The 17026-nt window shown below is 41.0% G+C and overlaps 1 protein-coding gene across 1 annotated transcript in view; it reads right to left on the reverse strand.

Annotated features, from left to right (window-relative positions):
• Positions 1-17026, reverse strand: part of TOPBP1 (DNA topoisomerase II binding protein 1) — a 287854-nt gene that overhangs the window by 247816 nt on the left and 23012 nt on the right. Inside the window, exons 7-9 of the mRNA XM_069211909.1 lie at positions 8605-8784; positions 1650-1819; positions 249-412 (exon numbers count right to left, since the gene is read on the reverse strand). Of these exons, the coding sequence (XP_069068010.1) occupies positions 249-412; positions 1650-1819; positions 8605-8784 (514 nt within the window). The remainder of the gene's footprint in view (positions 1-248; positions 413-1649; positions 1820-8604; positions 8785-17026) is intronic.

The raw sequence follows: 17026 nt of genomic DNA on the forward strand, positions 1-17026 counted from the left end.
GTCCTGTGCTTTGTAAAACTTACAATTTCAAATTTTTAAAACAATGTCCTGTGAAGAGCCTACATCCCCTGCACCTTTGTCCAAACACGCGAAATATTTTTCTCCAATACTAAAATGATGGCCCAGAGATATCCAGACAACACATAATCCAACATTTCTCTATGATCTCCATACACGTCAGCTGCGCAGTATGGAAAATACTATGCTGCTTTAAATCATATTAAGATTAGAAAGAATCCACTAGATACCTGTGTATGGTCTTGTTCAAAAACTGCTTAAGGTCATCGTCACCTTCTCCCACAATGATATGAGTGGCGTCATCGTTGAGCTGATTAAAACGAACTCCACCTCCACAATTGATAAGTCTGCGTAATTTGTCGAACTTGCGCCCACTAAAACCACACAGATAAATCTGAAAAGACAAAAAGTAGGACATAAAAGAAAAGCTGTTAAGGTTACTATCTGTGGCAGGACTAAAAACAGATTGACATTTTAACAAAAGATTGTCTGCTTGCAAAAATCTCTAGCAAACTTTTAAAAAGCTTTCAGATAAATGTGCACTGGCAAAAGATATGGATTATTAAATCATACCTAATACACAAAATGACATTATTAACAGAAGCCTACAAGCGACAAGAGGAGGACAAGGGGGAACATGAGGGAATCTATAACTAAGCATATCTAACATATGGGAAAGTGCACTCTCCCAACACTCTCCCAAAACTTTAACTGAACGCAGGACTGTGCTGAAGACCAGCATCTATGTGCACACGATGTGTTCAAGAAGTACTAGGTACCTAAATAAAATTAAAAGAAGAAAACAATTATGATGTCAGTTTCTGCAGAAAGTAAGTACTCATTACATATGGTCAAATGAGGTGCAAAAGCTTAATTCATATGGAGGAGTATTACAATGTAAGATGCTTGTTACAAGCTACTTAAATTCTGCTTCAGAGCTAAAGACAAGCAACGTGCATGGACCTCTTCCATGTGAAGGTCCAACTCTACAATGTGTGAAAAAGTTAGCAAAAAGTAATACATATGAAGACTATTTTCTTAGCCAACAGCGTAAATAATTTCTTGGTATGTACTAAAATAAGAAGTGGTGCCCTCTTTGATGTTCCTCTTCCTCACCTACAATAAAGGAAATGCTGAGACTGATCAGCCAACATTTGATCCAGTGGCTACAAGATTTTAGGCAAGAAATCTTATCACTTAATTTTCTACCTGGCTACAGCAAATGCCCACTTTTTTTTGACCAAGGTTGTAACCTGCAGCTTTCTGGAAATCAGAGATGTAATGTGTGTGCTGCAGGGGAATCATGGCAAATAGAGAATGGCTTGTCTCCAACAAGTTTATAAAGAAAATATTGGGAAGACAATTGCTGCAAGCCACAGAGGGTAAAGTGGGGTAATGATCTAGTTGCATTCAGAAGGTTGACTTAGTTGGTCAAATCTAGAAAATGGCTTAAAAACCTTCCTTTGCTAGGTCACTATCTGTTCTTTGGATAGGGTCCTGAGAAATTGTGTTAGTACCTTGTTGACTTGAAGAGGCATTACATTCTTTGGTGTACAACCTTCTTTGCTCTATTGATATGAATACTAAGTCACTAATGTAATTACCAATATCTCAAGATACAACACACTTACTTTGCAGCCATCCAACAAATCCTCAGGTGCTTGAAAAGAACTAACATCTAGGTTTTCTAGTGCATCGGGCGGAGGATCCACCCTGCTGGACATCACAGAGTTAAATGCAGATTCATTAATGCAGCTCATACTGATGTTGGAGATGTTGCTGACATCTGACAAAGCATGACCTGCAAATCATTTTTAAAAAGAACATTTTCATTTTTAGTATTATACACACACACAACAAACAAAACATGTCTAGGTTTTGTGTTTATAGACCTTTGAGCGCCACCCACCTTGCCTATAGTGAGATTAAAGGTCATTGTTCCAAATGAAAGTACATGAGTAATGACTGACATCTCTGAGACAATATGGCTTGTCAATGCCTCAGAATGTGCTGGTATTAGATGAGACTGTAGGCTATATTGCAAAAATGGAATATGTTGCATTTAGGTATAGAGAATTGAGTGCCATGCACTGCAGCTGAATCAGCAATGCCTGTTGGTATTGGCAAGAAGGTTGCCAACCCCAGTTGCATGGCCTATTAGAATTTACACAAAATCAGGAAACCTCAAGTATATAGCCTGGAGTCTGGTGATACATGGCAACATGTTCTCTCCAGTCAGGTACCAGAGATGGGAGTTCCTGCACCAGGATTTCAAAGAACAGGCTTCCTATGGCGGATCACGATTCTAGATCCAAAGCACTTAAGATGCTAATAAGTGTTTTGTAACATCCCTAGTTTCAGAGAGTGAGCCCGTCTTTCTCCAGGATCCCATTGGTTATGGTAATATCAGGGATTGGTGACTGGTACTGAAGGTCCACATAGCATCTCTCCCGACCCTAGATATGCATTCCTCTCCTTCTCACTCAGGTCTAATACACGTAGATTTGCCATCCCACAGTGGAAAAAAGCCCCAAGAAATGAAAGTCAGAGGCCTGCTACCAATAGTTTGTGATGTGCGGCAGAACCGAGGGAATGGGAAGGGTACTATGAGAAGATGCAAGAATGGTGAGGCATTAAGGACATTCAGGAGGCATTCCACAAGCAGCACCAGATGCATTTCATTCTCATTTCTGTGGCCTCTGAGTAGTCCCCAGTCCTAGCAGTGCTTATCAGTGACAATGGTTACCAGTTTGGAAAAGGGTAATTGCAGAAGGACCATTGGGCATCCACGGAACAGGTAGATAATTTACATTGACTATCATAGTACATAAGTGTTCTGGAGAGGAACAAGACTGAACAAGAGGGTTTTAGTGTTCTCCAATAAATGCATCTCAAAGGACAAAATCATGTAGCTCATTTAACACAAATACTGAAAACACTGCCTACATGTGTATAATAAATTCTACATCTCATGGAAAATGTTTATCATCAACATACAAAATGAAGTTAACTACAGATGCACTACATTATGAGGCCTAACTAGTGAAGCCATATTCTTATTCTAGAAATCCAAATTGTCAACCCTGCCAAGTGCCAGGCATTTTGAGTCAGACTAACACATTAGCTAATTATTGTTGCATCACCACAAGGCCCTGAGATTGTCCAGCAATTGGGTTTCATTAAAGGCTGTCTATCAACGCCTCACAGTGATGCTCGAACTGGCTCCTTTAGTATTATTTGGCAGCTCATTGCTGCCTAGCGCTAATGGTACAGTTTGCTGATGATACCATGAGAAGTCTATCAGTAACGTTATACCAATGTCGCAAGGCCCATATGCAGCTCACCTGGTCATGCTGCCTGTGCTGAAGCGATTGGCTTTGTAACTGGATGACTGTCGGCATGCATAACACAGCCAGCAATTACAAAGCTGCTCCTTAGGTGATCTTTGCACGTGATACACGCTGGCCAGTTCTGGGCAAATACTGCATCAGAAAAAAAGTGGCATTGTATGGTGTGCGCTACTGCAGGAACAGCAGTACAACAGGCAAGGAGTACTGTGTGTGCTTTCCTGATGTCCAAGCAGGTAGGGCAGCCAGTTGAAACAGAGGATTGACACAGAAATTCTCTCAGCATTTCAGCACACGGTCAGGAATGTATCTCTGATATTTTAATTGGTATTGTTCTATTCATTTTACACAGGAATAACTGAAAGTTGAGCTGTGTTTCCAGACTCGTCCCTTGACAAATGCATCATAGCTGATGCCAACAACGAATGCTTGCCTCGCTAACTAATTTTATCCTTCTCTGAAAATGTGCTGCTCTTTGTAGCTACAAAAATCTGTGAAATTATGATTGCTTCATACTGTTATAGTTGTAGATGATAAATGGGCCTATGTTTAGGTGGCATGTAAAACCAGTCCTGGCATTTTAGCCAAAACGTCTTTGCTTGATGTGATACTGTAAGGAAATGCCTCTTTCTATGGTCACCTACAAGTTTTGGGCCAGATGCCGCTGTTTTTTTTACTCACAGTGCACGGAGGCCTGCTAACCAGATCTTAGTGCCTGGGCCCTTACCCTTAAAACTGGTATGTTGAATTGGCTCTTACCAAATTGGCAAAGCTAACTTACTTGTAAGTCTGTAGTAAATGGTACCTATGGTATGAAAGTTAGAGGATTCCCCCAAGGGATTGCAGCACTGCTTGTGCCACCCTGGGTGTGACACAAGAATAAGAAGACGCCCAGTCAACCATCACCAGGCTGGAAGATCAGTTTCAACTGCTAGGCCAGCTTTGCCATTTAAAGTAATGAACTTCCCCTGGTATAGGTGTAAGTCATCCGTTTGGAAGGCCTATCAAGTCCTAAGGCAGGGTGAAACATATCTCACAGGCAGATCACTTTTACTGTGGAAAAGCTTGGTCGCCCAACTGTGGAGTACAGTTACATGCTGACATCTCAGCTCTGCTAACTCTAGAACAGTGTGACCAAAGTGGGTCATCCCAAGCATCAAACAACTTGTTACATTAAGCCTAAATTAACTCTCAGGTCAAATTAATTTAACAAGTCGCAGGGTGCAACTTTAGCAAAGTTGCCACTTTATTACCCTTAGTCTCCTGTGCCCATACTGGTTGCTCACAGGGTCCTGACACCCAGACAGCTGTTGGCCCTACTGGAGAGACATGCCAACAACTCCCAGGAAAGGATACAATAGGGGCATGCTCTGGAAGGAGGTGTGATATCACTCCTGCAGGAAGCCACATAGGTGTTGGTCCAAAAGGCAAGTTTCAAAGAAGAAGCCGCCCTTGAAGGACAAATGGGTAACACATGGGAGAGGCGCTGCTCCACTGTTCAGGTAGACTGGGTGGCACCTGGGACACAAAAGGGGAATCTAGATGCCAAACCGGTTACACAGTGGGTGTAGCCCTTTTTGTAGCCACACTTCTGGGTTGGGCTAGAGAGCGCACACAACAGGAGAGGGATCCTGCCATATTATAAGCAAGCAGAATGGTGCATCCTGGGATGCCCAGATGCCACACTTCACAAGATGTGGTTACTGGGTGGGAGGGAACCTGGTAGTCCATTGGTTACTAACCACATCCTGCTCTGAGGGCATTTTCTGAACATACCTCTGGAACCTCATACTCTGATCTCAACTGGACTAGAGAGAGAACCAAGGAAGGACTGCCCTGCTGCACTGTGAAACCAGATAAGAGAGGCTGCACTCTTGTGGAGTGCGGCTGCTGCACCTGGTGGCTAGCAAAGGAGAGGTACTGTGCCTGACGTGTCCAGCTCAAAGACAAGTCATCTCCAGAGCCCAGCCAATGCCAAAAGACTTCAAGGGCCAGCTGACTGCCCTCTTGTCTCAGAGACACACAACAGATGAAGAAGCCTGCTGAGGCAAGTTGGTAGCTCAAAGTCTTCAAATCTGCTGCCAACTGCTGCCGTGCTGCAACAGGCACCACACAGAGGCACAAAGTTGAACCCGAGTTTGCTGAACCCAAGAGGGTCCTCAGAGTGCAGCTGGTACCTGCAGAGGACGAGTGATCAGCTAAGCAAGGATTGGCCTGTGACTGCGATACTGGGTTGCTGGTAGTCCAGTGGCGACTGGACTTTTGCCAGCACCGAGAGGACTTTAAGGGATGTTGACACTGTGACCAGAAAGGCCTCACCCCCTTCGTGGACTGAAGAGTAGTCGCAGTAGGATCCCCATCAACTGCATCACATCCACAGCATCATTTGAGCATCTTCAGCTTACTGCATTCCTTGCATCCGGACCATCATCCATAGGAAAGCCCTCCAAAGGATAAAGGTGCATGGAACTGACAGAAGACTGCTTCACCTGCTGAGGTAACTGTTTCTGAGGACCTTGCTGGTCCTCCTGGCTGGCACCCCACTGGAGTTGGTCACCCAAAGTGACTCCACATGACTGCATTACACCTAGCCCATCCTTTTTAGTGAAAATGGTTGTGTCAAATTCAGTGAATTTGCCAATGCTTGTTTGTGGTTGAGTGAAATGCTTTGATTTACTATACCTTTAAATTCTTTATCTCTGGAACCCTGCTGGTGGATCTTTATCATTGTGGTGTTTAAAAATACATAAAACGCAGCCTATTTGGTTGGTAAGTGTACTACACAGTGAGTACACACAATACACCCCATTTCTTCACACATACTTTAGCCCATGCTTAATGTTTTAAAAACTTAGTTGCAGGTCACACAGTGCTGCTATTTGCTAGAAAGCCAGCACTGGCTGAGATATCAAGTGTGACATGAGACAACCTGGCCACTTCAGGAGGTTCTAAAGTTGTTACTAGGGGGGCATGATACAAATCCAAGAATTCAAAGCCACCTGGGTAGAAAAACAAAAAAAACACAGAGCTTGTCATCTCTAGGCACATCCTTTCCTGAAGAAGATAGTAGGCCGCTTCCTCACTGCACTACTGGAGTTTCAGGAGCTGCGGATATGCCTGACTTGATGATACATGTGAAGAGTTGGTGTGAAGGGAGCAAGGCAGGAGCACAAAGGAGGAAGTGAAAGTAGCCTGTGTTAGTCCTGGTTGAGGGGTAGTAAGTTAGTGACTTTCACTCAGTCACTCATACCTACAATGAAACAATGGAAATGTCACACATAAGCAATACGAACATTTGGCAGGAATGAAAGGGTCAACCTACTGAGGTAAATTGCAAACTTTAGTGATGCCACCTGTAAAAATAATAATAATCTACCCTTTATGGCCCTTTGTCAGGCAATTTCTCTATATATTTAAAACAAACTGGTACCATTAGAAATACCCTGCCAGTTAGCCAACATCAACGGGAAGAGCCTCTTCATACTCTTGAACTAGTAAAAATCTGAAGCGATTTAAATTTTATCTTATCCTCTACAGAGCTGTCATTATTGTAAAATAGGTTCCACCTTGGACACTTGTGCTCCATCAAAACTTAAGAAAGTAGCTACATGGTTGTGACTGTTCTTCACCAAATGCTGAACTCCGCCTTAGCTTGTGCTAGACTGCCCCTTTCTAAAAGACAAAATATTATAGTTTTCCTTAAAAAAAGTCATACAAATGACATAACAAATGGTGGGCTAATTTATCTTCTCCCATTAAGTTCTAAAATCATTGAGAAATCAGTAACACTTAACTCTCTATTTCCTGTCCAGTTTAGATCCTACTGAATCTGGATTCTGGCCACTCTTTGGCTCGAGCAGGTCTGGTGGTCTCACTGTATGAGTGAAAACTAACATTGTATGAAGAATGCACGGTGGCACTAACCCTACTGGATCTTTGACTCAGTCGACCATTCAATGCTGTGACCTGCCTGGAGAAACTTGGAATATTCTCTCTACATCTACACAGATATTGCGTAACTTACTCTGCCAAGCCTAAAGTCAGCTATCAAAAGGCTTCTTATACCTCAAATTCAGAAAACTAGACAAAGTGGATGATCATTCTTGAACAGCACGCTGTGCCCAAAGTACTGCCCAATTTACAAGAATGATACAAAAACTCTAGTCTTATCTATCTGAGGTTTATTCCAGACCTTTTTCCTATTGTAAAGCAGGAAAACCATTCTTGTGTTTCAAACATTATTTATGTATGTTTGAGCATCAATCATTAGTTCACAGGAACTCCCCTCAGAAAAGTGTTAGTTAGTTGGTGGTCATCTTCAGCACAATCACCTGTGGTGACAGGTCAGGAAAAATAAACATGTATAAAGCAGCTGCAAAACTACTGGTCAAAAAAAGAGGAATATCATCAGAACAAGGTATCTTCTTCAAGAATCAAAAACGTGTTCTGAGTTACTCATTTGCAATTCCAACGCAATTTGTGTGACTGGAGAATAAGAGACAGTTTATTTAGGATAATCCTCACTACAACTCATACTTTAATAAATTAGGCTTAATATAAGCTTTGTTCACTGTAGTTGGTTGGTGTACAGGGGAGAGAGAGAGAAAAAAAAATTGTTCTGAGTAACGTTTCTATGAAGGACTGACACCTATATACTCCTAATTGTCACAGAGAAAAATGATCTTGTTAACTTTTGTGCCATTGAATGATCTTCACCAAGATTACTAAGGGTTTGATATAGTTGGTTAGGAATTTCCTGTTATGTTATGATTTGTATTGCTTAAATAAACAGATATTTCCATGTAGTTCTAATTCTACTGGGTACTTCAACTGAACTTATAAACATTGAATAACTCTGGTTGTGTACTGGAACCCAGAACATAATTTTAAATATCTACTTGAAATTTGAAAATCGGTTAAACAAGAATTTACTTTGAAATAACTGATTTGAACTGAACGCATTATGCATGTTTTCCTCCACTTATATCATTTTCACATTTTACAGTCAAAACTTTACGTTGTGTTTAAGGGCCCTGCTCATTCACTGAGATATTTAATTGTTCATGAATATCAGAAAATCCTATGACGGACAACATAAATGTATTTGTTCAAAACAATTTATCATGCAGATTTCTAAAGAGGATTTAAGTTAAATGAAAATTAGTTATTTATTTGCAAGTCAGCCAAAAAGAGCTGATGCTATATGGCAAAACATCTAATAATCTAGGTTTCCATTTACCTTCTTGTTTCTTAGTAGTACGTGTTGGGGTTGACGTACTGGGCTTGCTTTTTGTGTCTGTAGCAGAATCGGCCTTGTACATGGACTCGTCCTGACAAAATCCTTTTTCAATACTGTCAAAGAACCACTGAATGGATACACAGTGCACATTCCATTTTCTCGCACATTCATATTTCTGACCTTCAGCAAATTGGAATAGCAAAAAATACAGATTTAGTAACATAAGTAAAACGCCTATTGATATAATAGTGCTGCAAAGCAATGAGAGGAACAATTTAAAGGAAGCAATACTTCCAACAATACCCAGGGTGTTTAATCAACACATATTTATAAGTAAATTCTTTGTTAATATAGTTGTCCACCAACCTCATTCCGCCCATTACCTAAATTGCACTTTATCAAACTACACATGTCAAGCATATGGTACAGTTTAGATACTGACTCTGGGTCCTGAAGCACTCAATGGATGCTGAGCAGTACCTATGGTGGTTTTGTCATTTACTACTGATGTTCCATTACATCAGGTAACACTGAACTTGAACTAATAATCTAGGTATTACACTCAACTCTCACAGGGTAGCAAGTTTGGCAATCCGGGCTTACTCCAGAAGGTTGATTTGGATACTGCACAACTCAAGGATAGCTGTGTAGGATAAGAGAGGATTTTAATTGCCTTTAGGATAGGTAAGATAGTTTACATAATAATGCATCAAAAACCTAGGAAGTCCTAGTCGCTTTAGTGATGTGCTATAACTTTTAACACTACATAGTAAGCCAATACGTTAAACTAACATGGAATCCTATGGCCAATGTCAGCTAATTGGAAAGGCTGTGGGTGTTCTTGGTAACACTCTATGATCTTCTGGGTTTCCAACTATCTTTGTCTCCGTAGGGCAGAGTGAGAGAGCTAATGCATTAAGATGGACATCTTGGTCTACCCTCTATCCCACATTACCAGAATTACTGCATCCAATCCCAGGCAAACTTGTGGTTTTGAGCCCTAGTGGCTGAATGTCCATTAAACAGTCCCTTAAACCAATAACCTAAAACATAATCAAAGGTTTCACTAAAGTCCAATGTAATGTTTTATGTCATGAATGGGTATGTTTTGTGCCAAATAAGGGGACCACCGGAAGTAGTCAGCACTATAGAAAGGGTTTCAGTAGATCCAAGAGGTGCTTCATAATGCTGAATGTACCAAAATTGCACCTACTTTTTTCAAGTCTTATGTGAATCCATTGCTAATTCTGTTTCTGATAATGTCTCCACCATATTAATGGGATTGAGGTTATTCTACTGAAAACAAATCGGAAACTGGTGTTTCTTCATCCACACAGAGATAATTTCTAAACACTTTACTCTGTTTCACCTCAAAGGGTGAAGGTTTTTCAGCAGGTGAGCAACACGTTTGCTGCTGTGACATAAGTACAGGTTCTCTCATTAAAGTGAACCACTCTGAGAAATACAGGCTTCTTGATACCTCATGGGCAGCCTTTCACGCTTAGACATAATTAGTTACAAGCACCATCCTCATAAGAGTTATGAATGGTAACAGAGTCTGGGCACTTGATCTCTTATCTGATTTAATGGGAGCCTTTGACGTGGCTGAACTTTCCATTCTCGTTCATATCTTCTTCAATTTTGGAACAGGAGGCATCACATTAAGGTTGCACGTTTTTCCTCAAAGATAAAGAACAGATAGTTGTTTTTCACCTACCAATCCTCCTTGCACAAACCAATGTATGTATGTAGCCCAATCCATAGAAAGGGACAGAGGAATTGCAGACAACAATGTTGGTTTTGGAGTGTTATGTCTTTAGTAAATCTTCAAAGTGAGTCACAACTCTCATACATGTTCTTTCTGGAAGCAATAATAGACACGTTTCCTTCAGAAGAAAGAGTGTTGTCAATCCAGGAATGTCAACTCCTCTTCAGAACTCCCAGTTGCTGCATTTCGTTGTCCAGAATACAAGGCTGCATATGTTGCCACTTAAACTACGTCAGAAGGACCAACAATCTCAATGGCATGTCAAATGGGACAACTACATTCAACTTTCAACAACAGCAAAGCAATCTGTTCTGTGATTGCAAAAATAATTTGCAAGAAGTGCCTTTTCTATAGGATCCTCCTGTGCAGACAGACACACACCCTATTGGGTTGGGGAACCCACCAGTTACCCTTCTACATCTAGGCACCGTTTCTGTGCAAGGGGTACGGATGAAAAGGAGAGCATAAGTTACATCAGTTACTTAGAGCTCACAAACGTCCATCTAGCTCTCAAAGTCTTCATACTAACTCAATGATGAACATCATTCTTAATCAGACAGACAATACAACAACCATGTATACTTAAAATAGGAGTAATGTAGTCACAGCAATTGTCCCAGCTAGCTTAGCGAGACTGGTTGATGTCCTTAGCCAAAAGTATAACATTAAAGGAAGGCCCCCTTCCTAAAATGCAAAAAAATGCAAAGCGTTTTTTTTCAGCTGGTTCTACAAAGAAAAGCACAACTGGGTTTTAGACTATGAATATTGAAAGTGTCTTTGCAGAACGGGCCATCCAACAGTAGATCGCTCTATTACATATCTAAAGAAAAAAGTTAAGACTTCGCACTCAGGAAGTGTAAACAAGGTTCAACTCCGTAGATAAAATGGTCAGGACGTTACTGTAAGCCTTTCCATCAATCCCTGAACTCATCTTGAAATGTTGGAATTTCCTAGCAACAATGAACCTGATTGCCCCAGAGTGGCCCCAGCAGTGGTGGTTCATAAGCCTTCTAAAAGGATCTGGAAAACCACATCCGATGCTGCCATGCAAATCCAACGTCCTATGAGATCTCCAGGTCCTGAATTGGATAGCATGGTTTCTGAGGTCAAACAATATGGGCACTTGAGTTTACCTAAAGCACATGGATATTTTAAAAGAGACAAAAAGAAGAGACACTTTACTACTTGAAGTGGAAAGGATTTTGTCTGTGGTCCCATCTCTCGTCAAGAAGAAGCAATTTTGTTCTTTTTACTACATTTGACTCAAGCCAAGTTGCAATTCTTCTCGAATTCCATCTTGTGGCAACCACAGCTTGTAGAAATGACCCTCATCAAACGTCCTTTTTTAAGATTCTCCTGATTAAAGACTTTCTAGGAAGCTGAAAAAATGTTTTCCCTTCTAGAAGAACTTATCCTCCTAAAGAAGTACATTTGGTTCTGTTGAAACTTATGAGTCCTCCATTTGAGCTTTACAAACAGCTTTACTGCAGCATCACATGGAAGACAACATTCTTTAGTACTAACACCTCAGATGGAGTTAGTGAGATTCAAGTCCTTTTTGCAGTGTAGCCCCATATGATTTTCAATTTTAATAGGAAGTCATGAGGATCCATCCATCCTTCCTCCTGAAGTTCGTTTTGGTATCTCAGATCAGCCATACCTAGATTTTCCATTTTCTAGTTTTTATTTCTTGTATCACAGGAATTCTGTGGTTTTTTCCCAGTGGTATCAAAATATGTAAAAAACAGAGATCATCAGCCTTTATTGTTTTGTGCCATGAAACGTCAAGCCTATTAAAGAATTACTATATATACTGTTAGCCGTAAGGACTTGTGCGGCATCAAACTGTGCTGCTGCATGATAAAGTAGAAAAATAAACTTCATGATCTGCAGGATGCCTTGGACCATGTGTATGTACAGTTCACAGCAGGAGATAAGTTTATTTTACATTGCTGGGCCACAACTGTGGTATTTTGTGTTTATTTGAAAGCCAGCAGAAGGACCTCTAAGCATTACCTTTTACCGAGCACATGAGTCAATCTTTGACAACTGTGGTCTTGATGTGCGTGTATGACAGTTGCACAAGGCACTTTACCTTTGTATTCTATGCAGTTTGTATCGTTTTAGTGCATTTTACATATTGGGGGAAGGGGAAACAAGCATAGTTATATAGATTTCTATTAAATACATTCAGTCACAGTGCTTGTTTAGGTGATGGGGTCAAGCCTTATTTCAGAACCATCACTTCTAAGGTTCTTTTTGACATGGAGGTAGTAGGAAATGTTGAACTTCATGATCCCGAGGCTGTATCTGGCTCAGAACTGGTCCATGTATCTGTTTTTGCAGAAACGGCATATGCAGCACATACTAGAAACACAAAGCAGTGTTTGTTCTTTCAAGTGCTGAGCTGTACTATGTACACCTTACAAGCCAACTCAAACGATTTAGAGGCAACACTAAAAGCTGCATTTTGTGCATGGGTGCTGAACCTGTTCAAAATATGGATCCAGATCTAAGGGATGTGACTTCTGAATGCACGCTTTTCAGATCATCACAATGTAAAATGAAGAGCAAGTGTGGTGGGTGTGGTGCTTTATGGGAGACCATTGGCTCTGTAACCGTGTGTATGCAGAATGAGCTTTGATGCCGCTTTCTTGATAGCAGAGCTTTCAGAAAACATGCTGTGTCCTGCTATCAATAAAGGAGGACATTGTGGTGTGAATCTGCTGGCCACTGCGCAACAGCTAGTGAACAGTAGCTGAAGCCATGAGGTGAGTTATACCCTCAAACCAAGAGAGGGATTAAGTCTTAGGGTCCAAGAACCTTGCTGGTGGTCATACACACCTATTAAGTGGTTTAGAATGGTCCGAGTGGCTCACAGCAAGAGCACTGAGCACAGAAAAGTGTTGAGAGGTAAGGGCTGCTCTTACACTGTCTAACACTTAAGGGCACCAAAGCAGTAAAAGTGAAGCTAAATCTTGTATTTTACAGTTTCTACTGAAAAGCAAAATTCCCTTCAGGGAATTTTATTGATTAGAATTGTTTTTAACTAAAAACCAGAGCCCTTACCCATAACCATAACCATAACCATATCATTACTCCCAGTTTTCTTTAACAATCCGGCTGCTCCAGCTGCATGTTCATTACATGCAGTCAATTTTCAGAGCGATCAGTTTGAAGATGGCGTCAGGAGGGTCTGTCTAATATGGTCGCAGTACTGGAAAATCCCAAACATTGTGGTAAACCTCAGCCTCTGTCTGATTGCACCTACCATGTGGCTCCAATCTGCCAGTTAATGAAGCATTATTTACTGCAGCGATGGTCATTTTGTCTGTTATGAGCCCAAATCAGAGGCAAGAATTCACCAGTGACAAAGGTAAATTAACAGAGCATAATACAGACAACTTCTATGCTCATTAATGCCTTCCACTTCATGCACCCATGACTCTGATATTTAGCTTCTTCCTGCTAAAAATATTAAGATACTTTCCTGTGGTGGTACTGGGGGTCATCACTTACTCTACAACCTATCTCGTCTTTAAGAAGGTCCTACCAGTATTAGTTTGATATAATAAATGTTCCCATATCACATACCAATTAGTTACCTGATCTCTCATCATCAATGGACAGACACATAATGCACAAAAGGACTTGCGGATCCTTGCTGGCAACTAGATGGCACAGACAGGGATGTGGAATTCCTATCGCCCGACGCCCGGGACATCTGGTTTGGGGTCAAGGGCAACAAGTTTTTATGTTTACTTTGTCCTTGGGGCAAGTAGGCCCAACCCTCTGCAGCACAAACCTTTTGGCTGCCTGTTTACAGAGAGTGGAACTCTCTGCAGTTGAGGTAATGTGTTTCCAAAAGATAATGCTGTTCGAACTTGTATTTATGGTTCATTATTTGAAATCCTTCATTATTAGGGTGAGTGCTGTAAATAAATGTTTTAAGGTCACACTTCACTACTGATGTTGGTTCCATTACAAAAAAGAAAAACGTGTATACACGTTTGAAAAGTTTAGGCTATGAGGCTAAGTATAATGCTCCCAGAATGCTCTCTGATTAGATGCAAATGAAGTGTCATTTAGTAAAATGTGTTGGTGCATGCTAGTATTTCCCAAAAATATTTCTAATGGAAAATCAGTGTAACCATTTTCAACACGATTATGGCAAGCATGAAAATAAACAAACACTGACAAAGCCAACTGATCTGACATATTTTTATAAGTCTTTTAGTTTCATCAATGCGTGTCTTGTTTTGACATGGCTTTTGTAACACTTTATTGTTGTGGGAGCTATCAGGCCCTCAACACTGTAACAAACACTGGCAAAAAAAAAAAAAAAAAACCTTTTTGAACTCTAAAAGCACACATTGCCACCAGTGGCATAACAAAGGCCCCGCAGCTGCCCTCCTGGGGGCCCCTTCAGCACAGCACCTGGCCTGAGTGAGTCTGGAGACGGGGCTCCTCCATGTTCTTTGCAAAGGGGCACCCTCCAGTTTCGTTACGTCAATGATTGCCACTGTAGTTCCTGTAACTGAACAAAACTAGTTTGTGTGCCAATTTGCTCCTTGTGGAAGAGCAGAATACGATCGCTCACAGTAAAGCCAGCCGAAAGAGAGAGAAATAGAAGTTTAATAAAAACAAAATGTTTTGTTAACACCAGACCTAATTAGGGACCAAGACCCACATGTAGGTAGCTTTTTGCATGTCGCAAACAGCGACTTTCGCTGTTTGCGGCGTGCAAAAAGCACATTGCGATGCACAAACCCAGTTTTGCCATTCGGTAACCTGGTTACCGAATCGCAAAACGGGTTTGCGACTTGCAATTAGGAAGGGGTGTTCCCTTCCTAATTGCGACTCGCAGTGCAATGTAGGATTGTTTTGTGACCGCGAACACGGGCGCAAACCAATCGCAGTTTTCACCCATTTCAAATGGGTGCTAACACTTTCGCTAAAGGGAAGGGTTCCCCATGGGACCCCTTCCCCATTGTGAATGCACTGTAAACATTTTTTCAGAGCAGGCAGTGGTCCTGCGGAACACTGCCTGCTCTGAAAAAATGAAACGAAAACGTTTAATTTTTCGTTTTTGTAATGCATCTCGTTTTCCTTTAAGGAAAACGGACTGCATTACAAAAAAAACAGCTTTATTAAAAAGCAGTCACAGACATGGTGGTCTGCTGTCTCCAGCAGGCCACCATCCCTGTGAGGGCCGCCATTCGCAAGGGGGTCGCAAATTGCGACCCACCTCATGATTATTCATGAGGTGGGCATTTGCGAAGCCCTTGCGAATCACAGATGGTGCCATCCTACATTCGGATTTGCGACTCGCAAATTGCGAGTCTCTCTGACTCGTAATTTGCGGGTCGCAAATCTGAACCTACTGACATGTGGCCCCAAATTCTTAAAGAAAGTCACAAAAGTGCACCCATGGTATATGTCGTACCCCTATAAAATATTTGTGAACTGTATTTTAGCATGGGTAAATACGATGTGTAGATTTGCTTATGTGAAAATCTATTGAGCATTTGCAAGTTCATTTTCCCTCCAGCCACTTTCTTCCCAACCCTGGAAGAAGTTCTAATTTTGCCATTGTCAGGAGTAAATGTCCAACCTTTCTTATTATGGGAAAATATTAGAGAGAAGCTGGTGAAAATCTTTAAAACATGCAGGTTAGTAGGTTTGCAGACTCAAAGGCATTTCAGCCCTGGAACTATTGCTTACTGCTTCCTCCAGCCCCAGTATGCAGATCTGCAGAAAGGTGGAAAAATAAGGAAATTGCTACAGTAGGGATTGAAACTGCAAGTATTCAAGCCCTACTAAGGTAGTAGCCCTGGCATAATCAGAGAGGCTATTATCAGAGCTCTTACATAATGAGATTGCTGCCATAATTTGTCGCCACACTACATGGCACCAAAGGGACAAGTAGATCTTTTTACAGGACAAGTAGATTTGAGAAGCAACCTGTCCCCTGGACAAGTAGATATTTTAATAAATTCCACACCCCTGACAGATAAGATTCTACCAGAACACTTACATACCCACTCAATACTAACCAGACATGCCTGACGAAACCAAAGAGATCTGCCACAAACTGCTGGTTAGTGTATCCAAAACAGAAGTTGGACATTTAATTAAAGAAAAAAGGTAGCACAACAATGGCATATAATGACATAACTGGTTATCAAAATTAAATATGAGACATGCAACATTATCTCAACAGTAAAATTATTCAATAACCTCTGCTACCCAATTGCTTTTAATAATTTGATAAACTGACGCAAAACAGACAAAGCTGGTGCTCACGTCATCAAACAATGATCGTCATGAAAAGAAAAATGTGTATGTATGCATTAAGATGAAACTGGATAATGCACATAATAAGCAGAACAATTCCCAACATAAATATCTGAGTTGTATACAACCATGTCTTTTTATACAAGTTACTAGTCAATGGAGTTTCTAACATATCTGACCCTGCAGGTCGCCCTCTAGTCACATACTCTGAGTATTAACATCTTTTAATGACAAAAAGGATGACAATATCATAGTCCATCTTGATAAACTTCTTCGACTGACAGTTAATAAGAGCAAGCATATAAAGGATGACTGTAACAGCCTATTCAGGCAGATCTCTGACCTCCTTATGGATGA

This window comes from Pleurodeles waltl, chromosome 10 (assembly GCF_031143425.1).
Source record: "Pleurodeles waltl isolate 20211129_DDA chromosome 10, aPleWal1.hap1.20221129, whole genome shotgun sequence".
Classification (NCBI taxonomy): domain Eukaryota; kingdom Metazoa; phylum Chordata; class Amphibia; order Caudata; family Salamandridae; genus Pleurodeles; species Pleurodeles waltl.